General features: G+C 45.4%; 1 protein-coding gene across 1 annotated transcript; it reads right to left on the minus strand.

Annotated features, from left to right (window-relative positions):
• Nucleotides 1-1,510: 1,510 nt before the first annotated feature.
• On the minus strand, nt 1,511-22,135 carry tnfrsfa (tumor necrosis factor receptor superfamily, member a). The gene is made up of 10 exons (XM_079734218.1): nt 21,899-22,135; nt 9,343-9,517; nt 8,182-8,313; nt 5,590-5,701; nt 5,018-5,154; nt 4,551-4,640; nt 4,405-4,451; nt 3,244-3,555; nt 2,560-2,596; nt 1,511-1,917 (listed from the first exon to the last, which is right to left on the minus strand). Exons 1-10 carry the CDS (start codon nt 21,929-21,931, stop codon nt 1,616-1,618), a joined length of 1,377 nt encoding a protein of 458 aa, XP_079590344.1. The 5' UTR covers nt 21,932-22,135; the 3' UTR covers nt 1,511-1,615.
• Nucleotides 22,136-25,535: the final 3,400 nt, after the last annotated feature.

Consider the following 25,535-nt stretch of genomic DNA (forward strand, 5'->3'; position numbering starts at 1 on the left):
CTTCATCATCTCTCAAGTAGAAGAACGCCCAGTACCTGTTGCTGTATTCTCTATCCTGTCTGTCACTTCTTGTAGGCTAAATGGGAGGTGGATTTGTAGTTAAAAAAAGGGGGTTAGCTCTAATTATAAAGGAATCAAATATATACATTAACGCGAGTACACATTGTCGTGTCACGCGGCGATTGTAGTGTTCGGAAACGTTGCGATAACGCAGCAAATACGACGAGAACCGCCGCTTTTGATACTTGTCGACGAAGCTAGGCAGTGGGGGTTTGGCATTCCAGATGGACGACGTGTCTGTGGTTCCCCCTCCGCAGGTCTTCACACCACCACAATAGAACTATGTTTTCTTGACCAGGGTTGAAATTAGCAATGACATAAATAACCATGGAAACTATATAATTAATAAAACATAAATATATTAATAAATAAAATGCCAGAACCTTGAATTTCTGTCTTACAAAAAGAAATGCAATGCAGGTGTTTTGTTTTTCAGAAACTGAAGTGCTGTTTCACAGAGAAGTAAAGAAAAGCGTTTCTGGGCAATGCTTTCTTACAAAAGGTGAAAAACATGTTCAGTAATTTATAGTATATGAAATAATCCTTGACTCTGGTTTGATTGGGATTGGCACTTTCATCTTAATATCGCTTGACGGAAAAACTAGTGAGGACAAAAAAAGACGTAACATATTCATTAGTAAGCCCGCCTTTCAGCGAACTCGTAACAACAACAAACACACGGCCCAATACATTCCTACTCCTCTCCAACGGCATTGTGCTTATAAAGACACGTAAAATGTAGTTTTCCTTTACAGAACAGTTTAAATCTATGTAGCTATGAGTATAACGTAACTGTAGCTCTACACGACTACATGTGCCTTGGGGATCAGTGCATCAGGAAGGCACAGTTTCAGTGGTACTGCTAACACCACTTCTGCAAACCAGTGTATTCATTTATATATCTATATATAAATCTCCTTGTCTCTCTACAGCGTATGGCTCGGCTCCAGGTGGAGTACCGGGGAGCCACACACTGATCATGACACCTCTGAGCTTGGATGGCTTTTTCACCTCTTAACAAGTCTCTACGGCCATCCGTTGAACTGAACACATTGACGATCTTACTTCCTTCGAATTTACGGTTGTGTGTGTGCGCATGCGTGTGTGTGAGTATGCGTGTCTGTGTGTGTGTCTGTCTGCGTTGTCTGTCTGTGTGTCTGTGTCTGAGTCTACTACGAAATGAATCACTTCTGTCTTTGACGGCGTCTGCTCACAAATCCTTTTTTTTTTCTTTTCATTTCCGCTGTTAAGCCAGACAACGTGAAGAGTTTCTCAACAACCTTCGAGAAACAAAGATCAGTTTTGACTCATCCTTCCCCCCTTGATTTCATGTGGCTTTCCTTTTCTCATTAAAAACGAACTAATTACTGGCTTTTCAAAAAAACACACAGCCTCGTCATGAGCCACGCGGAGGTAAGCCGGTCTCCCCCCCCCCCCCCCTCCCCTGAAAGATAACGTCAACAAACAGAGTCAATGTGCTTTAGGTCTGCTCCTCATAGGTACTCTGTAGTCTTGCGGTTCTACTTCACACGTATCCCTCCGCCCCGCGCTGCGGTCAGGGCGCGCCAGCGTGCTGGTAGTAGCCCTTCTGCAGGGCGGCGCAGGCGATGCTCTCGGCGGATCGCCGCTGGTCCATGCTCAGCAGGGCGTCCAGCAGGTTGTTGATGTCCGCCTTGAGGCCCTCCCGCTGCATCCAGCTCTTCAGCAGGTCGTACACCTTGTCCCCCGGGGGCGCGCCCTCTGCCAGCCGGATGTGGTTGTCGCTGACCCCGATGAGCCGGAAGAACTTGTTGTGGATCCGCACGTCCAGGTACTCGTCGAAGAGGTCAAAGCTCTTCCTCAAAGACTTCTCCGACCCTGGGGAGAGGAAGGGAGGGGAGGAAAAAGGTTAAACATGGGTAACGTGGGGTCGTTGTTACAGAATCTTCCGATGTGATCCTCAAACACTTGTTTGAGGATTTGTTATCCGATTGGTATGTTGTACCGATATCCTCGGTAATGAAAGGATACAATCAACTCAACATGTTAAAATCATGACAAAAATGGATATTAAACGCAGTGGGGACAATTCCAAACAAAAACAACACGATTCTGATCGAGAAAATGGGTCAAAGCTGTATTTCCTTCAGCGAGATAAGATTAGCAAGATCACTCTTTTGTTTTTGTTCTATTTTAGAGAGAAGTGAACCCAAATCAACACAACCAGTTCCCTCTCCTCTCCCCTGCACTCCAACCCTCTCCGGCACTAGTGTGAACACATGCCCTGAAGGCTGTGAGGTGGCTGACAGTCATAAGATCAATCTATGATCCAGATATGGGGAAGCGACCTTATGGAGACTCGAGTTTGTTACTTAATTGTGGACGTTACGATCAGAGACAGACCACGCAGGGGGCTGTCAACAGCTGTGGTTTATGCTGTTGGTTTGTAAGCGTTGGTGTGAAAGCTCACACAACACCACCGATGTGAAGCTGAAAAACAACAACTCTGGGGACACTTACCTAAGAGTGGCAGCAACCGCATCTGCAACGGATCATTCTGGAACAAACAAAATAAGAAATAATGTTAGCCAAGTGTTGAGGCTCAGAATAAGAACAATTTATTCTCGGTTACGGGCTAGGGCTGCCATGATAACATTAATGACCTACATGTTGATTAAACCTACCTAGTTCAAACTGTTTCAAAGCTTTGTCTAGAGACATGCATAGTGCAGAGTCAATTCTTTGTGCAAATTTCAAAGCGGTAGTTGACAACACAAAGTTATTTGCTTCATTTGCCCCCACGTCACAAAGGCACACTAGTTAAGGACAATCTTAAGTTTGTCGAATTTCTATTTTCTATTCTCACTCCCTCTCTCTCTCCCTCTCTCTCTCCCTCCCTCTCGCTCTCTCTCTCTCCCTCTCTCTCTCTCTCCCTCCCTCTCTCTCCCTCCCTCCCTCTCTCCCTCCCTCTCTCTCTCTCTCCCTCTCCCTCTCTCTCTCCCTCCCTCTTTCTCTCTCCCTCTCTCTCCCTCCCTCTCTCTCTCTCTCTCCCTCCCTCTTTCTCTCTCCCTCCCTCTCTCTCTCTCTCTCCCCCTCTCCCTCTCTCTCTCTCCCTCTCTCTCTCTCCCTCTCCCTCCCTCCCTCTCTCTCTCTCTCTCTCTCCCTCTCTCTCTCTCTCTCTCTCTCCCCCTCTCTCCCTCTCACCATGGCAGTGGGCAGCAGCGTCTGGGTGGGGGTGGGGCTGGGGTGCGGGGAGCTCCTGGAGGAGGAGGTGGAAGAGGAGGGCGAGGCGGTGACGGTGGGCAGGGCTGAGAGGCTGGTCTGGGAAGAGCTGGTGGTGTTGGGCAGGCTGTCCCCCAGGCCGCGGTCCTCGTCCTCCCCGGGGGGGCAGGCCTTGCTCATGCCCGCCTGGGTCTCCTGCAGCAGCGGGCGGGACTCGGGCCGGGGGTCCTCGCCGCCCTCCAGGCCGGCGTTCTGGTCGTTCTGCCGCTCCTCCGCCGTGGCGCCGCTCTCATCCTGATGAAGGGAGGGAGGGAGACGCTGGGTCAAACAGCCGTGCACATTCTATGCTCTATTCAACTTTGACAGAGACAGGACGCCGTCACATGACTCATTGCATCACACCGGCCAAAAGTAAAACTGTCTAACATAACAATTGCCGAAAGGAGAAATTATGGGAAATATTTGAGCTTGAGTGTTTTACTCTTGAGTTAATTTAAGGCATTTCGCTGTCAATCTCGTCACCGGATTAAAGCAGAAAAAAGTAGATTGGACTTTACTGATCTTCCGGTTGATGTAGGAATCTTTAGCTAAACACCTTTGTATAATCTCTAAATTAATATTTGAACATTTTTAAAAAGAATGACGGTTTTATTAGGAAGGGAATCCTTTATGTTTACACATTTATGCCATCCATCTCTGCAGATGCATAACTTGGCATCTATTGCTTCAAAAAGGTTCATTATTTGTTGAAGACTAAAAATAGACAGTTGGTATGTAAGGAAGCATTGAAGGGAAAGTAGGTTCTCAGTTTAGTGGAAAATATTGCGTAGATGCACTTTTTTCTGAAAGCTTGCCATTTTTAAACGCTTTTTAGATTTTAAGGAAGCTGTGGCATTATTACATGAAAACTTCTTGATGTTTTTTTCACAATGTTGAGGAGTATATTGTCTAGGAGGACTTTCTTCCAAAAGCTTGACATTAGCAAATGCTAATTTTATTAGACTATTTCCATATTTCGGTTTTTATTTGTTGTCGAAATCTGGAGACGACACTATTGAACCAATTCATATGTATATAATCCTTGATCAAAGGTCTAAAAAGTATACTATAATGCTGAAAAGACAAGCAGTCCCAAATACTCACAATGGGAATCTTCACGATTTCACTTGACTCGCACAGCGGTTTAGAACCTGCATCACAGACAAGAGATCACTGTTAGAAATTGCGTTGGCTTGAAGTTGTATCTCGTAAAAGCTGAATGAAGATCTACAAAAGGGGGGCCTACTCACAGGGTCTCTCGCAAGAAGAGCGCCGCTTGATCAAGAACCACACCAACAATCCACAGAAGATCAGAACCAGGATGAGAACGATGGGGATCGCTGAAAGAACAGCCAAAGTCATTCCGATGTTCAAGCACAAATATGGAACAAATGTTGCTTCGCTTTTGTAGCGTAACACAGAAAACACGTACAATCATATTGAGTTTTAACAGAGCAAAGCACACACATTGTAGATGTTGCGAGGCTGTCGTTTTTCCCTTTCCAAGTCATAGTAATCGTTTATTTCTGACATTATCTGCTTTTGTGAGCTCCAACATGGCCATGTGCTTTGGGCTTAGCGCCAAGTCATAACAACAACAACAATAAAGACAACAAATCATCAATACAAACTATTGTAAAATAACTAACGTGGAACGTTAACCTGGAAGGTTCACCAAACCAGCGTTTGGAACATGAAGCAGACAGTTAAGTGTTACCTATGAGCTCGGGGGAGCCGGGGCCCGGTGTGGGCAGGAGGGGCGCGGACAGCTCCGTGGTGGATGGGAACCGCTTCCTGCACACCGTGTTGGAGAACGCAGTGCACTCCTTCACCTCCTCCTCACCCACTTTACACCTGACAGGAAAACACAGAGAACAGCTTCATATCAACACCACTCAAGGACCACTGGTGGATCGGGAACATTTAAAAAATGCCTGGTTTCAGTTAAAAATGACAAATAAACGAGAAAAACAAAAGGTTACACTTTACAATAAGGATTCATTCATAACATAAGGGTACATTCATTAACCATTAATCAACATTCGATAATAAGCATGAAGTAACAGTTAATTAATATTTTACTAATGGTCTAGTAATCATTTATAAATGGTTAACTCATGTATTTCTTGTATATTATTTATATTTTATTATTTAGGGTTAGGGTTGACCCTTACCCACAACCCTAACCCCTTTGCTCATGCTATATAACAATGCTCATTACTGCAATAGCTCATGTTAATTAATGGTTAATCAATGCGCTCCTGTTGTCCGGTGTTAAACGTCTCGTACCTGGCACAGCGCTTGCAGACCTCACAGGCCTGGTCGGGGACGCAGAAGGATCCGGCTCGGCACTGACACTTGGTATCTGTGGTGCTGGTGCAGGAGACTGTCTCTATCTCATCTGTGGGTGGAGCAGACGTAGAAATACAGGGTGATTACCATTCAGGGAGAGAGAGCAATGCCACCCAATCCTCCACACTGATTCCCTCAAAAGTGAGAGACCCTGCTTTTCATTTTTGTCTCTCTCCGCTTTTTAGTTTTTTACCTATTTTCATTTGTTGCCCTCACACACACACACACACACACACACACACACACACACACACACACACACACACACACACACACACACACACACACACACACACACACACACACACACACACACACACAGAGGATGGTCGGTGAGGCGTGTGAGAGAGAGAGATAGAGAAAAGCGTTAAACTAGGTGGAATGTGAGAGTACTCCCAGTGGAAGCTGCTGCTGTGGATTTCTACCAAAGTCCAACACTGGTTTACTCAGGCATTGAGCGCCGTAGTTAAACATTATTCTATGGAGCACTTCTAAAAGTAACACCATCACTGGCTCTGGGTGAAGAAGAACAAAATCCCCCCCAAAACCCAACTACAGATCCTCGATTCCTTTACAACCAATGTTTTCATCTCATGCTCACAGAAAAATGACAATATTACAATACGTGATGATTAGTGTTTTCTTTCATGGAGGGGTCTTTCGAACTCCCTTAATAATCATTCAACACCAAGACAGCCTTGCCCTCATCTGAACTTTATGTGCAGCCGTGCTATGGCTGCTGCTGCATGGCCGATGTAACAGTGACGCTTGCGTTCCTGGGGTTCCTGTTTATCTAGCACCAATGCTATGTTAGCCTTGGAAGGTGATAATGTAATGCAGGCTCAACCTTTGTGTTGGCCAACTTGTGTGTTTGCTTATCCTATTCAAGTTATCTTAAAGATCCCTCGCCGTAGAGAACAGCTTGAAGTGGAACAGGGCCTTATAACATTATTGCATGAACAAATGAAATGCAGAGTGGGTAAATAGATATTGCTGTACAGATTAACGTGAACGTAGGAAATAACAGAACATACAAGCTAGAGGAAAGACCTTGTAAGAGTCTAATAAGATTTGAAGTAAAACCTTAAAATCAAAAAGTATCCACTAAAATCATTCTTTAATTAATTTTTAGGGGGATGGCTTAGCTCAGGAGGTAGAGCAGGTTGAGAACCGGAAGGTTGCTAGTTCGATCCCCGACTCGAGTTGTCCCTGAGCAAGACACCTAACCTAACTGCTCCGGACAGCTGGCTGTTGTCTTGCATGGTTGACTCTGCTAAATGCCCTAAATGTATATATTCTTTGGTAATTGTTGCAAATGGCTAAGCTTAAATTCTCTCTCTCTCTCTCTCTCTCTCTCTCTACATCTTTTCCATTTAAATAATTGTTCACACAACGGAGTTCAGCCAGTTCTGCAAAAAGGTTCGCAGAAACTGGCTCAGTTTTCAAAGAGGGACATTTCTCGGGAAAGAAGTTTGAGATTTGATCTTGAATTCAAAAGGCTGAATTCCGTACAGATTTGTGAATAAGTTTCCTTTTCTTACGCTTTTCCTTTCAAACTGTGACACCGTTTTGGGAGCATCGCTGGCCTATAGAAACCACCAGCCTCTAGAGAGGAAAAGCTTCAATTCAAAATAAACCTGAGCTCCTTGTGACCATAAAGTAATTATCACAACAGAAGCCTATTTGATCTACTGCGTGTCTTTTCTCTCTCCCCCTCCCTCTTGGCCTCTCTTCGTCCAAGAACTACACAGTCACAAACAACAAATAAAGTGCCATGCACCGGTAATTTGAGCTAATTAGAGCAAGGGGCTCAGTGTTCTACCATTTAAAAGTCCTCTTACGTTAAGCCCTTTAAACGCCCTATTCAATGGAACAGTGCCACCGCGTAAATAAAAGATACACTTTAAGACCAAAGCAACAAAATGGAGCCTCTTTTTAACTCTCTTTTTCTTTTTTTTGTGGACTCAATGAATACCCACAAAGCCCTTCCCTATGTAACCGTAGTCTCTTCTGTTCCAGGGGCCTTGTGTCTTTCACAGCCGTACAAAGACGGCCTCTGAGGGGAGACAATAACACAACAGCCACACCTAGGCTCAGGCCAGGTAGTCAGGTAGAGTCAGACACACAGGCACATCTCTGGGGACGGCCAGTGCACTCCGATTCGTTGAATGAAGAAAAAAAGGGGGGAAAAACGACACAAAGATCCGCCCTCCTCTGTGTGGCTGTAACACTATATGATAAGATGGGTGAAACAGCCACCGAAAAGAAAAAAGCACAGATGCATGCAAAGGATATCTTTGGTAACTCAATATTAATACCCTCTAAATTGATCCTCATAAAAAAATAAGGCTGTGGAAAAAAAATGAAAAGCAATCGTACTAACATGACAGTGCACAAAAACTAAAATCTCAGTGTTCACCCACTTGTGCACGGTTCTTTACCCGATTAGCGACATGGCCCCGGGGCCGGGGCAGGTGTTTAGACACCGGAGCCCCGGCAGGGAGCAGCGTATGCGGAGGGGCTCATTACCTAAGCGGCAGTGGGTGCAGGGCAGGCAGCGGTTCATCCCGTTGGAGTGCTCCGTGTACGTCACTCCGTCGTGGCACCGCTGACACAGCCCCACCTCCAGCTCCCGGGAGCAGGCCTGGTGCACGAAGGTCCCTGGTGGCGCGCACGCACACACACACACACACACACACACACACACACACACACACACACACACAAAATTCAAAACCCAAGTCTTCCCAAGGCACATTACATTTGTGTATCGACACAAAATAAATCACAGTGATATGATAACCAAGACTTCATAAAGCATAACAACAACAAATCTGTGTTAAGATGAGGGAGCCGACATAAGGAATTCAGAGTCAGACTGCAGAAATGTCATAAATAAGGTCCTTAAAACGCACAATGACAATCTGCGTTGAAACAGCCCTGTCGCTGAATAATTCCGAGGAAGGACGCTAAATTGTGCAAACTGAGGTCCTCATTATGTGGAACAACAACAAGATGTGTTAAAGTATTTTTTTATTATGACACAAACACACATCACAGTCCAACAGCGTGCTAAGTGCAGTTCTCACAACACCTGGTAGCAATAAGTCGTGTTCAGATGTTAACAGAACTGAAACCATAAAAAGCATCAGTCTGGCTGGTGATAATTGAGGTCCTCAGTGGGCATGATAAATCTGTCTTTTCAAATTCAAAACTGGCCCGACTCAGGAAATGCAAAAATGTATTATTCAAGTCTGCAGTACATAACATCTATCAGCTGTGTTAGGATAAAAACAAGAAGTCGTTCACTCTCCTTATGTTGGCAATTAAGGCCACTATGTGATATCGCATAGGCAATAACGCTTCAGTTAGAAATAGGATACAACAATATGAACTGAAATTCCGTGTTAAAATGCAGACATGCGACTTCTCACATCCTCATTGTTGATCAAATAATCCTGTTTGTTGAAAATAATCAAAAACAAGGGTAACACAGGAAGTACACACAGTCCCGCCACCTGTTGCAAAGACACCATGTTACCGCTCTTTAACGGAACCCGGTTCCACTCCCAATCCAACGACACTTGGCTCTATGAATGTTGACCTCGATGAGGATTGGTCTGTGATCCCCCCGCTGTGCATGTGTGTGCGTGCATGCATGCGTGCGTTCCACACTATGTGCTTGCTCACCGGCATCGCAGTTGAGGCAGCAGAGGCCCTGGTGCTGGTACTGCTGGTTCTCCACGCAGGTCTTGAGGCGGCGCAGGGTCCGGTTGGCGTAGTCGTCCCCGGACCACTGGGCCGGGGGGCCGAGCCTGGCCGCCCGGCCCGCCACCTGCACACAGGAGAGCCAGGCCACCGCAACCTGGGGGGCACGGGGGGCGGAGGAGGGGACGTCAGGATAATACTATCTCACTGATCTGGAGAACCGATGAATGGATGGAGTCACGAGAGAGACAGAGAGACAGAGAGACTGAGGGACAGAGACAGAGGGACAGAGAGCGAGGCAGGAGAGAGAGAGCTACACAATTTAGGACATCTCATAGGACACCATGTGTGAGCAATCCGAGGTTTAATTCAAAGCATCTGATTCAAACAGCTGTCGTGGGAAAGCAAAAGGGCCGAGCTGTCCAACCCCGTCAGATCTAGAGGTAAGGCAAGCCTTTATTAGCAGTAGACACACACACACACGCACACACACACACACACACGGAGACTGCATGTTCGTCGACCACTAGAGGCAACACTAGCTCAAAAATGAAACAATTCAGGTAAACGTATTGCATCGACTTGTCAGGTCGTTCCACCACAGTATCTAGCAGGCCACCTGTCGCCCCCCCATCCGCTCATATGGCCTGGGACTCTACTGATCTATTCAAGTGTGGGGTAACCACAGGCTCTATGGGTGGGGTTCGGGTGGTGCTGTGGAGAGGGGTTGGAGTTGGGGGCAGAGGACAGAGAAGAAGAATAAGGGGGCGAGCACTTTAGCAACCCCCCTCCACCCCCCCTGAGGCATTTGCTGTTTATTCACACGCTTTTCACCGTGTCAATGTGAGAAGGAGCCCATTCATGGGCCGAACAACACACTTTAGTGCCTCGACTTCAAATGACCCACATTCTGGGGGCCGGGCCCTTTGAAAGGGCCGACACGCTACACCGCCGCTGCGCCGCCACGGACGCAACCGGACACCGGCAAAAAATGAAAAAGAAGAACGACGCCTAGTTTTGGAGGTTTTGTCTCTCCTGCTGTTACATTTCCCCCCCCCCGCCACACATCAACCCCACACACCTAACCTAACAGGAGCCGGGAGGACGAGAACAGGTTAGGGAGGAGGAGAGGGACATCTCTACAGCACAGAGAGGAGAGAGGAGAGAGAGAGAGGAAAAAGAGAGAGGAAGAGAGAGAGAGAGAGAGAGAGAGAGAGAGAGAGAGAGAGAGAGAGAGGAAGAGAGAGAGAGAGAGAGAGAGAGAGAAAAAGAGAGAGGAAGAGAGAGAGAGAGAGAGAGAGAAAGAAAGAAAGAAAGAAGGAAAGAAAGAAAGAAAGAAAGAAAGAAAGAAAGAAAGAAAGAAAGAAAGAAAGAAAGAGAGAGAGAGAGGGAGAGAGACCTCAGTGTCTCATGAGAGGGATCGAGGGAGTAGGGATCAGTGAAAATTGGGAATTGTAAGGTTAGAGAGAGAGAGAGACACACACACACAAACACACACACATACAGATACAGAGACAGGGATAGACAGAGAGAGAAGGACGGAACAGAAAGGTTTGAATGAGAGAGTGAGTAAGTGAGACCGAGAGCTAGACAGAGAGAGAGCTAGAGAGTGAGACATAGAGAGAGAGAGTAGAGGGTGACAGACAGAGACAGACAAAGAGACTCCCAACCCTGGACTTGGCTTTCTAGAACGGCAGCCATGCCTTGTTGTTCCAGCAGAAGTTTCCCTCTCTCTCTCTCTCTCTCTCTCTCTCTCTCTCTGTCTCTCTCGCTCCCCTTCCTCTGTTTACGTCAGAGTTTCCAGCGACGCTGAGACGCAGACAGCCAAGCACTCACAATCACACCATTTAGATCTACCCAAACATTCAGAGAGTGTGCACGTGAGAGCCTGTGCTTGTGCACGGGTGCACATGCACACACGTGTGTGTGTGGAGCAGCCGAGCAGGGAAGAGGGCAGAAGACAGCAGGAAAGGGTGGGGGATAAAATGTGTACATGGATAGACTAACATCTTGTACGGTATAGGTCCAAGGACCAGAATATCCTGTGTGTATATGTCTGAAGGCTGGGGGCGGGAGGGGGGGAGAGAGAGAGAGCTAGAGCGAGAGAGAAGCAAGAGAGAGACCGAGACCAAGAGCGAGAGAGAGTCAGAGTCAGAGTAAGACAGAGAGAGAGAGAGAGAGAGAGAGAGAGAGAGTTGGAGCGAGAGAGAGAGTTAGAACGAGACATGGAAACTCACTTCCACAGATTCACTTCCAAATTCCATGTTAATACAAGCCAGAGTGTGTGTGTGTGTGTGTATGTGTGTGTGTGTGTGTGCGAGTGCATGCGTGCGTAGGAAACGGCCCATAAGACAAAGAGGAGGGACAAACTGAGCAGGAAAAGAGCCAGAAAGAGATCCTCCTGTCGCTAGACGACATGATGAAACAGAAAACCCTGTCGACCACACACACACACACACAAAGGCCTGAGAGCCAGGTAGCGGGACGGCTACAGCGGACACGCAGACCAGAGGATGACCTCGCTGTTTGGATGTTTGTGCATTCCTTGATTCCCAGAGTTGTTTGTTGCAGCACACTGTGGATGGGGACGAGGCCGTGCTTTTCCTATTGGAACGCGTCCCTCAATAGAGAAAACCCATTTCATTACAAACGGGCCGAGAAAAAGACGATAGGTAAACGACAGAGTGTTGCCAGGGCAACGCAGTGGGGGCCCAACGGATGTGGGATATTAAAATGGGTTCTGGATATGACATTATCTGGGGCCATGATCCGTTTGCCCGTGATCCTTTAGATCCATTGTGCAGCGATACAAAACTCTCTAGCATGAGTGGGACTATTGTGCGGCAGTTGTGTGACTGTCTATCTGTTTGCATGTGCTGCTGGCTCCCATTAGAAATAACACACCCACCTGCCGCGGCCGAAACGCAAGCAGCATTCACCGTATTGTTGCGATGCAACCGCACAATACTCTGTGTGCCTAGCAACACAACCACGCCGCGGTAAGCACGCGCCTCGCACAAACACTTTTCAAGTCACGATTTGCATTCAAAGTTGCAAAAACCCAGCGACCCTCGCCTTGGCTGTAAACCGCCTCTGCTCGAGTTGAAACAAAGAGGTCCTCTGGGTACCGATTGGTCCCAGTCATTGTCAATCAAAGGTAAACAAAGTCCCGGGGTAAACAAAGTCCCCCTTCTGGGGAACTAGAAGCCCCTTGGCTTGTAACATGTGAGCAGCCTTGGACTCTAATTGGCTCTGCTCTGAGGGTACTGTGGTTTGATTGGTCACTACGTTGTCCTTGGGAAATGTTCAAGGTCGAGCCTGATGAGGACCACCCTCAGGCCTTTTACACCAAAAGACAGATGCACAAATCAAGGAGAGAACATGAACTCCCTCTCTTGCAATAAATACACAGTTGTAAATACACAAAATGTCATGAAACAGACAACACTACTCGGACTGAACTTGAACCCGAGGTATTTAACAAAACACATCCTTTATTAAGAAGCATTCAATACAACACTCTCTTGCAATAAATACACAATTGTTAGTCAGGAAACACACAACACTACTCGGACTGAACTTGAACTCGAGGTATGTAACGAAACTCATCCTTTATGAAGACTTCTGTGTATTCAATACAAAGCCTTTACTGTTAAATATGGGAAAATAACATCTTTCTAAGGATGGCCTCATCTGAAGTGGGAAGGTCTCTACAGCAGTGAGAATTGAACTGACGGACACACACACACACACACACACACACACACAGCCAACCCTACCACTTAAACCCAAACCGTATTGTATACACAATCACTTTGGGAAAGCCACAGTGTGGCTGGGTTCTACCTCCTGAGGCATAGACCGGCACACTAGGATGACCATAACTCCAGTGCAGTTGCTCCTCGCCTGAACCACAGGCCCTGGACGCATTCCAACAGGCCAGGCCTGACGTGGGCCGGTCCACCTCACAGTCCTCTGCGTTCCCCGGCCTGACGGATCGGACTCTGGGCCGCCGCCGCCGCTACAAAAGGGTTCCAGTGTGGGACAGTCCGCCGGTGTGATTAGAGTTTAATGCGCTGCTTGTGCGAGGCCAACGTGGAGCTAATGCCAGAACAATGGGAGGCTACTAAAGAGCCTTTGGAGGCTGTTTATGCAACAACAGTAGCGCCCCTCCATTTCCTCTGCCCAGGCCCCGGCCCGCGCTTCTTTCTATAATTGCCCTCCGGCAATAATTCTGCATGTACAACACTAAGAGAGTATCTGTAAGCCAACAACAGGCCGGCCTTTCAGCTAACCCTGCGTTATCAATGCACCATTTAGCGGGTAGTGGGTTCGCTTCAGCCCCTGAGTGAATTACCAGTTGGTCGGCCATTATAAAATGGAAGCAATCAGGGAAGGTTGGGACGCAACCCGCTGCGTGCACACAGACACACACACACACACACACACACACACACACACACAGACATACACACATACAAACACATGGACAGAAGCGTATACAAAGTGTATTTCATATAGGCCAGATGATTTGAATCATAAGCATCAGATAAGGAGTGGCACGTTGTACCTCATTACAAGCTGATTCCGGAGGAACCTGACCCAGCATGCCTTTCCAATTAGCCACTCCTTGCCTTTCATCTGTCGTCTCTGAGGACCATTTGCGGAGCCCAGGGACACAGAACTGTACGCTCATGAGCAAACTCATGAGAAAATACAAGGCCGCCAATTTCGGCTTTGCAGTTATAGAGATAACTTTTATGATTGGAATTTGCAGAGACTAGAAATTGTACGAAACGTGTTACAACCAATATTCAAAATGCCGCCTTTGTCATTTTCGGGTGCTTGTTGCATCCCATGAACTTCTAAAGTGCCAACTTTGAATTTGTCCCTTACTTCAGTGCCAAACTGAAGCTTAAATCAGATAGCAGATGCACACAGTAATTGCGATACATTACGTCTCCCTCGGGACCGCAACTTTGGGTCATTAGAGTATGTTGACATACTCATCAACCATTTCCTCCCCAAGAGAAACACCCAGCATGCCTTTCTGTGGAAAACATCTCAAACATCAGTCTGATGCAGCATGGCGCCATCCCAGTTAAGGGAGCGGGCAACCTTTTGAATGTCTTTTGTAAAAACGTTTAACCGACTTTTAAAGTTGGTGGTATCAGTTTGGCAGGTGACATTTTTTAACTGGATTTAATTAAGATGAGAACATAGATGACATTTGTCGGTGGAATTCTACTACGTTAGTTCATTGTAATTCAATCTCAAGGCTTTGGCATGTGTTTCTGTTAAGCAACAATTTGACACATTTTGTAACATACGACATATCAACTAATGATTTACTTAAATAAATAAGTTTGCATTAATATAGCCTTGAAATCTTATCTGCACATCTCTATTTTGCTTTCCTTAAGGATTGCCTTGCTTGACAAAGGCTACTGTGGGAGTATCTGGGATTTGACAAGCACAACTTTCTGATAAAAATACACTATGATGCAGTGCATCCTGCGCTTTACTGTAATTTATGTTTGGGGAGATAATACTGTTTTGAGATCGGAAGGCTTTTTGCCTCCACCATTATTCAGAATGTCAAGCCTTCTGCCAAACGCTAATCAAGACTCTCTCGGAGCGGAAGCTAATCTGCAAACAAAGGGAAATTAAATTCAACCTCGGGTCATCAACAAGCCGCGACGAAACAAGTTAAAAAGACGCAGCAAAAGGGATACCTCGCCACAACACATTAAAAAAGGTAGCCTTTTAGTTTGCTCACACCAACCAAGCAAACTCTTTCTACAGTTGGAGAGTGAGTGGGCAGCGAGTAAGGGGACTCTTGACACCTACATGTTTAGGAGCAAAGAATGCGGTGACTCTCCAGCCCCAGCTGTCTTCTGTAGCACCCGACAGAAGAGCGATTTGCTGGGAACCTTTTCGCGTGAGGAAAACGATTGGAGAGCTGGCGTCCTTGACCTCGACAGAACATGAAGTGGGCTCTCTCTGAGCATTGTTTTGGGAGGAATAGGAAGAAGCGTTTTCCCCTCCGATGATGAATTGCGACCATGTTTTTGTGATAGCGATTGTACACAAGGGCAGCGGCAACACACGCCAAGTTTCTAACTCGGCCAAACTACAAACAACTCTCTAATGCTGGCTCCCTGTCTGCAGTGAGCAATTAGGTTCAGGAGTTGTGAGGAATTGTTGTTCCAATGGGGACGAAGGAAGAGAACACTCGCATCCATTTAAAATCCTTCAGAAATCCTTCAAACAAATGCAAATGGACAAGCAGGACCTATGGCCTCCATTGTTTTGGCCTTCACATTCATCTACACACACCACACACACAAATATACAAACACACACAGAAGCACAACACACACACACACACACAGAAGCTCAACACACACACACACAGAAGCTCAACACACACACACAGAAGCTTAACACACGTGAACACACACACACACACACACACAGAAGCGCAACACACATGCACACGTACACACACATATGACACACTCACAAGCGCAAACCGCTCATCCCACACACACACACACACACAGAAGCGCAACACACATGCACACGTACACACACGACACACTCTCACAAGCGCAAACCGCTCATCACACACACACACACACACACACACACACACACACACACACACACACACACACACACACACACACACACACACACACACACACACACACACACACACACACACACACACACACACACACACACACACACACACACACACACACACACACACACACACAGCGAGTGGGAGAGCGTGTGAAATGTGCTCGTCCCCGCCTCTCAGAGAGCACAGGAAGTGTGAGACAATGCAGAGGCTTCATGCCGGGTTCAACTCTAAACTGTTCCTCTCCGCGGCACGGCGTCTCAGCAGCCCGGCCGCAGCGCGCCGCATAACATATCCGCTATGCTACGATATTTATAACTCCGGGAAGCTGCAGCTCTCTCCACTACTACTAACAAACACACTCATAAACGCAGCACACACAAGCTAGCGCACGTGCATGCTAACGCTAATGCACGAGGACGCAAGCTCACGCTTCAACGAACGCGCTAGGGCGGTACAATGTGGCGATATGTATCGGGAGACGACAGAAAAATGTATATCAATAGATATTTCCCTCGATCTGTCCAATCACGATTTTACTTCACGGCAGTATTTTAGGTCATTCGGACTATAGACAACAGTGTCACGGACAACAGTCCAAGACTCAAAAGACACGATGTACATTCAAGTGATGAAAATATAAGCAAATCTATAAACACAAAGAACGAGTCTGTAGTGTGTGGATATGTATGTGCCCTTTCTGGACAGCTGTGGAATTTAATGATGGCTTCCGAGGGACTTTTCTTCTCAATCTAACTCTACGTTTAATGTGGATATGTGGAGCTCCTTCTGAGCAGCGGTTTATTCTGATGTCTGAGTGAGGGTTTAGCACAGTATAACAGTACAAAATACAACAATGCTCATTATAATCAACGCTTATACACAACAACGAAAGTAAGTAGTATCACGTAGTTGGTGTTGGGCGTAACATGCCCCCCTCCTTCCTAAAGTAAATAAATAAAGTATAAATAGACTTATGTATGTATCGTTATCAAGATATAAAATTACCCATATCGTGAAGAAGTTCATAAAACACATGCGCAGGCTGACACACACACACACACACACACACACACACACACACACACACACACACACACACACAGGTGTAAAGACGTCTCACACGTAGACGTTGGCACTGCCATCCAGGAAAGCGTTTATCAGATCCCGTGGTGAGCCGTCTGCTGCCAAATCAGTGTGAGACGGCTTGTGACCACACGGCATTGCACTACGCTACAAACACTTATCAGGTGTGGAATGTGGCAGCGGTGACAAGGGCGTGGGTGCTGGTAGAGGTGGCAAAAGATGGGTTTGTGGTTGGGTTTTTACAACCACTGAAAAGTGGCTCAGGATAGCAGTGATAGTTTTTTGTTGTGGTCTTTGTTTTGTTTTTTGACATTCAGCTATCGCCGCTTCGTCAAAACGTCTCTTGAGACGGGCGATGACTCATGGGCTGCTGCTTGTCACCGTGCAGCGCGACAAAATGTCAACACTTTGATCAAAATTCCACTGTTAACAAAGAACACATGCGTTGAATCAGCCTTGTTCTTTTCGATTCAAATCCGGTGAGAAACAGCCCGAGATTTCCAGAACTGAGTAAAGAAAGAAATACCCAAAAGACCAGCAAAACAAAACAGAGAACAGGAGGGAGAGGCTAGGTGTGTGTGGACGGAGATGACTAATGGAAAAAAAGGCCTAGATAATCCCTCTCACCGACACGAGACACTATCAAACCCCAGAGCCACTATCAAACCCATGAGCCACAACGCCTGCTCTAGGTGAGAGAAGCTCAAGGTTTACAACCTTATCTATAAACAGGTCCCAGGGAAAAATGTGGACAATGTGACTGTTGAAATAGGTCAACAAGGTTTAAGTGGCTCAAATTTATATCTGTGTAAACAGTGGCCCAATCCACACACGGTGACTACAGCACAAGGATGGACTCAGGTCCAAGAAGACTTTTATTGTGCTCTTTTTTCCGATATTGTTGCAAGAAGCACAGAGATAAAAAAATATATATAAATGGCCTGTGATATTGCTCAATGTCACATTCTATTGCAGTAGTGTCCAACGCGGCCTGGTTTATTTTGTGGTTATTATTTGGGTTGGGCCTTTAACCATATGAGACAAATGTTCAATAAGCACACAGATGATTTAAAGTACATTGAAGCCTCTTAGGAACATAATACCCCTAGTATTATGTATTACAACTAAAGTAGTTTTAGAACTAAAGTACTTGCGGTATTCATTGAGGCCTAAAACAATCAGTACAAGATATAAACTAAAATCAAATCAACATATTTATATTGCCGCCAACCCAAAAAAACACGCCAAGCGCTATGAGTGCGATTAAAGAACATAATCATAACAAGGCTACTTTCACACGCGACTCCCTGCTCCCCAACCTAACAAGTTGGTCATTGTAAAGCTGCGATGAAACACATGTTTGGTGCCGCGACCCCCATGCCAGTGACCCCGAGGAATATTAAACAAAAGCCCTGCTCACTTCCTGGTCGAATTCCTTTTCAAACACTCCGGTATGTTCTCCACAGTTTCAGACTGGAGACTATTGGACTGTAGACAGACTGTTCATTTTTTCTCTTTCTTTTTTAACAAATGTTAGAGCAAGCATTGTTGCATTGTGTTTGTCAGACTCAATGTGAATACAGTAGACTATTGTGGCGCACAAAACAGCGCAACGCAACATCAGGTTTGAGAGTACGACTTAATATCTCAAAACTATGTTTTAGATTTTGTGTAGTTTTGCTAAAAGTTAAAAAAGACATGGCACTCATGATTCAACGTTTTTCTTCCTACAACGTCAATGTTTTCCTTGCACTCTCCAGTATGACTCCCTGTCTCTCCAACACCAGATAAACGTTACAGATCTCTGCTGCTGTAGACCTCCAGAAAACAAAACACTCAAACCCAAGTCCAGAGCAGTCTTGTTGCTTTGATCCTGAGAACCACCGCACCATGATAGATTTGCCCGTCATTTTATTTTCATACATCTTATGGCTTTCAACAACAACAGAATCATCATGCGAAGGAAGTGAACAAACAGCTTCACGGTGCCTTCCTGAGGCACACATCTGCCTCTCCATCAGTGGACAGATATGATGTTAGCGTTGGTCGGTTAATCATAGAGATGGATTCGGCAGAACAAAGTTAACGGTGACATGGGACTTGTTTTGATGTGCCTTATGAAACAACAATGGCCGTCTGTGGAGCGGGAGGAAGCAGTCCCGTGTTCCAGTTTGAGCGTCCTGAGCAGTTGAGGAAAAACATATTTTTGCAAGCTTTTTGGATGTTTTGGTTAGAGAAGTTGCCAAAGAGAAACAAGGTTGGTCTTGTGTATTCAGGAAAAGTAGTGAGTCTGAGAAATAAATGGATTGAATTAGTCCATAAGGGTTGTAATGTTTATAACTCGGCCCAACGCTTCACTTGTTGGCATTGTTTTTAAAGTATGGTTGCCTTAATCGTCGGGAAAACTTTAATGAGTATATAGGCCAGATATGATTTCCCTGAATGTGGAATGCAAATAAACAAGTTAGGCCTCCCAGAGCCATGACTCAGATCTTTAGTAACGGAAAGGTGAGTCAAAAAGAGACACCGAGGCAACCGCAGCATAAAAACAACAAAAGCTCTTCAAACAACTTCACCCTTGTTTGGATTGTTTGAAAGGGTGAAAAATAAATGGTATTGTTGAGTCAGCCCACCACTGGGCCCAAGCTTATTCTCTATACTCTCCCTAATGATTAGCGGACATGAAAGGGAACAGACAATAGCCCCCCACGCCACCTGTAACCAAATACCTCTGCATCACGTTGCATTATTCAACAGCCATGAAATTTCTCAGTGCGACCATCTGCATAGTTATGTATTGACAAGAACAAACCCGGGGTAATAAGATACAGCGCGCTAAGCTACATTAATGCCACTGCTGACCAGAACACCAAGCTAGCTGGGTCTCTCTCTCTCTCTCTCTCTCTCTCTCTCTCTCTCTCTCTCTCTCGTCTCAGATGTCCATCCTGTTTTTGCTTGTGTTGTCCACAGAGACACAGGGAGACATTTCCTGTGTGAACCCACGCCCAGAAATACTGTAAGCAACTGCTGATCGTATCGTCGGGGGGGGGGGGGAGGGGGGGGGGAGGGAGGGAGGGGGGGATGACAATTATCCCAAACTAGTTTGATGCCTCAGATATCTGTTGATCTTCTGTGTACAACAGCAGCACAGGAAGTTTATTAGAGGGCCGGGAAGCTCGGCACGTAGACTCTGTGGGAGTCTGGGGGGGGGGGGGGGGGGTGGGGAGGAAGGGTACGTCGGGGGCTACACGTTTCTTTTTTTTGCTAGGCCCCATAGCAACAGGCCCTTCTGGCCAAATACCCAGAATGCTGTGTGTTTTGTAACAGATAAACAATGACTTTGTCACCCGCAGACGATTTATTTTAACAGAGGACCGCAGAATTTACTGATCTGAGATCATCTGCGCAGCTTAGAAAGACCATCTTTAACCTTTTTCAGGAGTAGTCGCTCTCCTTATCTCCTTAACCTGGGGGTCACGTTTCCGGTCTATCCTTGTCCAATCATTGTTTAATCCACCTTTTCACCATTAATACCCTTTAACGTTGAGTTACACATGTTTAACTTTAACTTGGGGAACTTTGCTGAAGTATGTGTGTAATTAGCCACAAGACATGTTGCTGGGTCTACTAACACTGTCTGATATTTACATTAGATACGCATGTGACTGGGGATGGAATGCATAGTAATGGCAATATACATCTTACAGGCCTGGATAAACACACACACACACACAATATTATCATATATATGTGTATATATACAGTATATATATTATATATATATATATACAGTATATACATAAATATACATACATGTAAAAATATATATTATATATATAAAACACATGTATAAACACACATATATACATAGGCCTACATACATACATAAACATATACATAAACACATATACATATAAATAAGATGACGTTATCCAGGCCTGATGGCAGTTTAACAGTATTTATAGTGTCAGCCGCTGGCGCTGCACAGTTGGAAAAATGAAGTGAATGGAATATACTGTGTGGAATTGGCTCTCAGGCTAGCAAAAAAAAAAGGAAGAACATCGTATTTCGCCGCTGATACATTCTTTTCACTTTTTTTTAATTCACTGCCGCATCTTAAAAGGGCCGTTTGCACCACGGGCTACCCTTGTTATTGTACCAGTTAACATTGAAGACTTTGCAGCCTATGTCTCCTCAGCATGCAGAGCCGACCGTCAGCTGAGCTCAACATCTACAAGTCCCCTTATAACACAACTGTACCTGATGTCTTACACAGCTGCTCACCATTTTGGACGAAAACGGCCAGAAAACAAAACCAAAAAGGTTTCAGATTGCTACTAATCCAAGGAAATATCTTTTCAATAGTTAAGTGAAAAAATATATCAGCAGGGAACCGCCACAGTGGTGAGTGTGGTGGTGTGATCAGTGAAAGGACTGTTCCCAGGCCTGTCCCGTGTGGAGCACCGCTGCCCTGTGTGTGTGCGTGTGCGTGCGTGCGTGCGTGCGTGTGTGTGTGTGTGTGTGTGTGTGTGTAAAGCGCGCTCCACAATAAAACACAACGGGACATTTGGTATCAAATTGCAACAACACGAGTAGAACTATGGTGTACTGATAGAATGATAGGACTAACTTAATAAGTCAACGTCTCAATAATATCACAAAAAAAGTTAGAATTGAAAGTCGCGCGCAGATGCCGATGCTTTCTGTTACGATACACACTCGACATTTTAGTTGGACATTTGACTGTTGATAATGAAACGACTTCCAAAGTTGTTTTGAGTATAAATAATCGCCTTTACTCACCAACACTTTCCTGACCACTAAATCGAAGTTCATGTTGGAACTCCGCGATCAGAGGAAATCCACCGCCTTTTGGAGTCGACCACCACCTGATGTTAAGGAACAACTTCTTATGAGGAGAATTTGATCTCAATCCCGCAGTAGTCAACCGGGTCTTTCCATGGGGTTTAGTAAAGGCAATGTTGATAGTTTAAATCTCAGCAAGGAGCTCTCTCTCTTCGTCTGTTGGGAAGCAGCGACTCTTTCTGGGAGACTCAACTGAGAGGAATTTCGCCAAGACTCTCAGTGAATGACGTCGGTACCCTCGGTAACCAGTCACAGCGCGCCGGTCTGAATAATTAGTGAGTGGCGACGCATAGGCCCGCCTTAAAGGGTTAAATCAATCAAAGCAAGCTCTGAATCAAGTGGATATTCAATTTTGGCTACCTCTTAATTTTAGCTTTTCGAAAACTGATAAATGTTGTATTGTGGCAATCGTCAGATTTGTGTTGTCACCGGTAGTCCTAAGCGTACAGTTTCACTGGATTATTCCCATTTTTCTTCAAAATACCTAATATATAATATATATTATAGAAATAAAAGGATATATGAAACAGCGCTATATTAAAGTTATGCATACACACCTTAAAAACAAGCAATTAAATAACTAATGGTGTGACGATAACCTGTAAACAACAGACGGTTCACAGCACATGTGACCCACAGACAACCGGCCCATTCAGGAGGATGCACCCCGACGTGTGGACCTCATGCTTCCCACGCACGTTCAACCTGCGGTTCAAGTCTGAGCTATCGAGGAAATAACTGTCCTCCACTTGAGCCATTTCCTGTGTTCCTCCTTATGTGGTCATTCACCGCTGACTCAAAAACAGGAAGTGCAAGACAGTGTTGTTCGCAGGCCGGCCCGTCCTGAGTCCGTTTGGTGGAGCTGAAGGCTATATTTAACAATCTGTGAATCTTTGTAAATTAAATGATGTTGGAAAAACGTTATGTTCCATGATCCATATGACACCAAGAAGTATGTGACCTCGTACTTACAAATAATAAATGTACATGTGTTAATGGGTTTGGCGGGAGTGTGCAGGCGCATGTGTGTTGTGTGTGTGTGTGTGTGTGTGTGTGTGTGTGTGTGTGTGTGTGTGTGTGAGAGAGAGTGTGTTTGACTGTGAGTGCATGTTTGTTTTTACAACTGTGTATGTGTGTGTGTGTGTGTGTGTGTGTGTGTGTGTGTGAGAGATTATGTTTATTTGTGTGTGTGTGTGTGTTTATTTATGTGTGTTGTCGAGTGTTTGTGTGTGTGTGTGTGTGTGCGTGCGTGGACTCGGGGGGGGTTGTAAGAGAGAGTGTGTGTGCCTGTGTGTTTGTATGTATTTTGATGAGTATGTGTGTGTATGTTTGGGTGCTTGAGTGCATGTGTGTTTTTATAACTGGTCTGATTATTTTTTTGTGTGTGAGTGTGTGTGTTTTGAGTCCATTCATGAATGTGAGTGTTTATTTGTGTGTGGGTGTGTTTATTTGTGTGTGTGTGTGTGTGTATGTGTATGGTGTGGAGGGTTTGTATGTGTGTGCAAGTGTGTGCCTTTGTGTGTTTATGTCTTTGTTATTTTTGTGTGTTTGTGTGTGCATTTATCATTGCGGTGTGTTTATTTGTATGTCTTTATATGCGTGTGTTGTCTGTGTTGGTGTGTGTGTGGTGTACGTATATGTGTGTGTGTGTGTTTGTGTGTGTGTGTATATGAGTGTGTGTGTGTGTGTGTGTGTGTGGGTGTATGCGTGTACGTGTGTCTGTTTGTGTGAGTGTGTGTATAGGAGTGTGTGGGTGTGTGTGTGTGTGTGTGTATGTGTGTGAGTATGTGTGTGTATGTGTGTGAGTATGTGTGTGTTTGTGTGTAAGTGCTTGTGTGTGTGTGTGTGTGTGTGTGTGTTTGTTTGTGTGCATGAGTCTGTCGGTGTGTGGGTGTGAGTGTGTGTTTGTGTGTATGTGTGTGTGTGATTGAGTGTATGGGGATGTATGTGTGTATCTATATGTGTATGTATGTGTGTGTGTGTGTGTGTGTGTATGTGTGTGTGTGTGTGTGTGTGTGTGTGTGTGTGTGTGTGGCTGTTTGCATGAGTGTTTGTGTGTGAGTGTTTGTGTGTGTGCGTGGGTGTGTGTATGAGTCAGTGTGAGGGTGACCTGTGAGGAAAAGGAACTTGAGGAAAGGGGACAGGAAAGGGGAGCTTTCCTGGATGTCAGTATTGTATCTTGTGACGTTGCTGCTTATTGTTTCACTTACACTTTATCAAGGCTGCGCCAGGGCTGAAAAGGGCCACAGAGCCGGCAAGTCACACAGTGTTCTCTGCATCAACACTTTAGCTGCACCTGCTGGGTTATTTATGTGCGTATTGTTACTGATGTCCTTTGGGTTTATCAAGCCATGCAGGGTCACGGTGTCAACACCAGAAGGGTGGATTAAAAACCAATCACTGGTATAAAACAAGAATGAAAACATGATCAATGTGAATAGATTATCTTAAAACATGAATTGAGACATTCATTTTTGCTTATTGGAGCAGAGACATTCATTTTACTGAAGAATGGCATTAGACCAGGGGTCTCAAACTCAACTTACCTGGGGGCCGCCGGAGGTAGAGTCTGGGTCGGGCTGGGCCGCATCAATTATTCCACAGAAAAAAGGAGCACAACTGACCCAATCTAAGATAATGATCGGGCTATCATTAGATCACGTTGGCTATGTGATCGCTGACAGCAGGGGACATTTCATAGTGGTTGGTGGTAACCGGGACATTTTAGCGTCCTTTGGCTTTTGTCGGGACTCAGGACACGCAACTCAAAATTGGGACTGTCTGGTCACCCTATCACAAGTGATAAAAAAGCGTGGCAAGCCACTTAGCAAAAATGTGCGTTTGACAACAACGTGCGGGCCGCACTAACACTAAACTTTGATGTCAAGTAGGGGGCCACAAAATATCATCCCGCGGGCCTCAGTTGGCCCCCGGGCCGCGAAATGTGCCAGATTATAGCCCAGGGGGTAATTTCCATCTGTAGTCCATTAGCGCTAGAGAGTATGCCCATAAAATAAATCAATCAAAGTTATTGACATTGTGAGTTATTGAATGATTAAAGTGAGTCAAAAGCCATTGGATAGCCCTTCCCATATGAATACAATTAGTGTTTTCATGAACAATTTGCATTTTATATTCTAATTTTTTTATTTGATTAAAAAATAATGAAATAATGCAACACAAAAAACATTTAAAGTGCCCATTTAAATAGGAATAATAGTTTAAAAAGGTGTGAATAGCATGATTGACATAGAGTAAATAGTGTCTTGAGAAGTCCTACCGAGTAACTACACAGTATTAGTTTCTGGTTTGTGGTCTGGTAAAGTCTGCCCGGTCATTTTGTTATCGTGTGCAACGGGCCCAGAGACATCCTTTCCTGTGAGACAGCCCAGATACAACAACCAGAGGTTCTGTCCTATCTGTTTATAAGACAGGGGTCAGGGGTCAGGGGGTCACGAGATGAATGTTCTGTTCAGATGAGGGGGGGATCGAGGCCAAAGGGAGACACGTGGATTCAATTGCTTATGTTTCCCTTTTTTGTTTTTTGGTGGGGGTTCTGGGTGGGTTGGGGGGG

The sequence above is a fragment of the Pollachius pollachius genome, assembly GCF_949987615.1.
Source record: "Pollachius pollachius genome assembly, chromosome: 4".
In the NCBI taxonomy this organism is placed as follows: domain Eukaryota; kingdom Metazoa; phylum Chordata; class Actinopteri; order Gadiformes; family Gadidae; genus Pollachius; species Pollachius pollachius.

Excerpts from the sequence above, each read along its gene's own strand:
- tnfrsfa (XM_079734218.1), bottom strand. The coding sequence starts at position 21,931 with ATGAACTTCGATTTAGTGGTCAGGAAAGTGTTG. Across the intron at positions 5,155-5,589 it reads GTCTGCAAGCGCTGTGCCAG|GTGTAAAGTGGGTGAGGAGG; the intron begins GTACGAGACGTT and ends TTTTCCTGTCAG. Across the intron at positions 4,452-4,550 it reads CTCTTCTTGCGAGAGACCCT|GTTCTAAACCGCTGTGCGAG; the intron begins GTGAGTAGGCCC and ends TCTGTGATGCAG.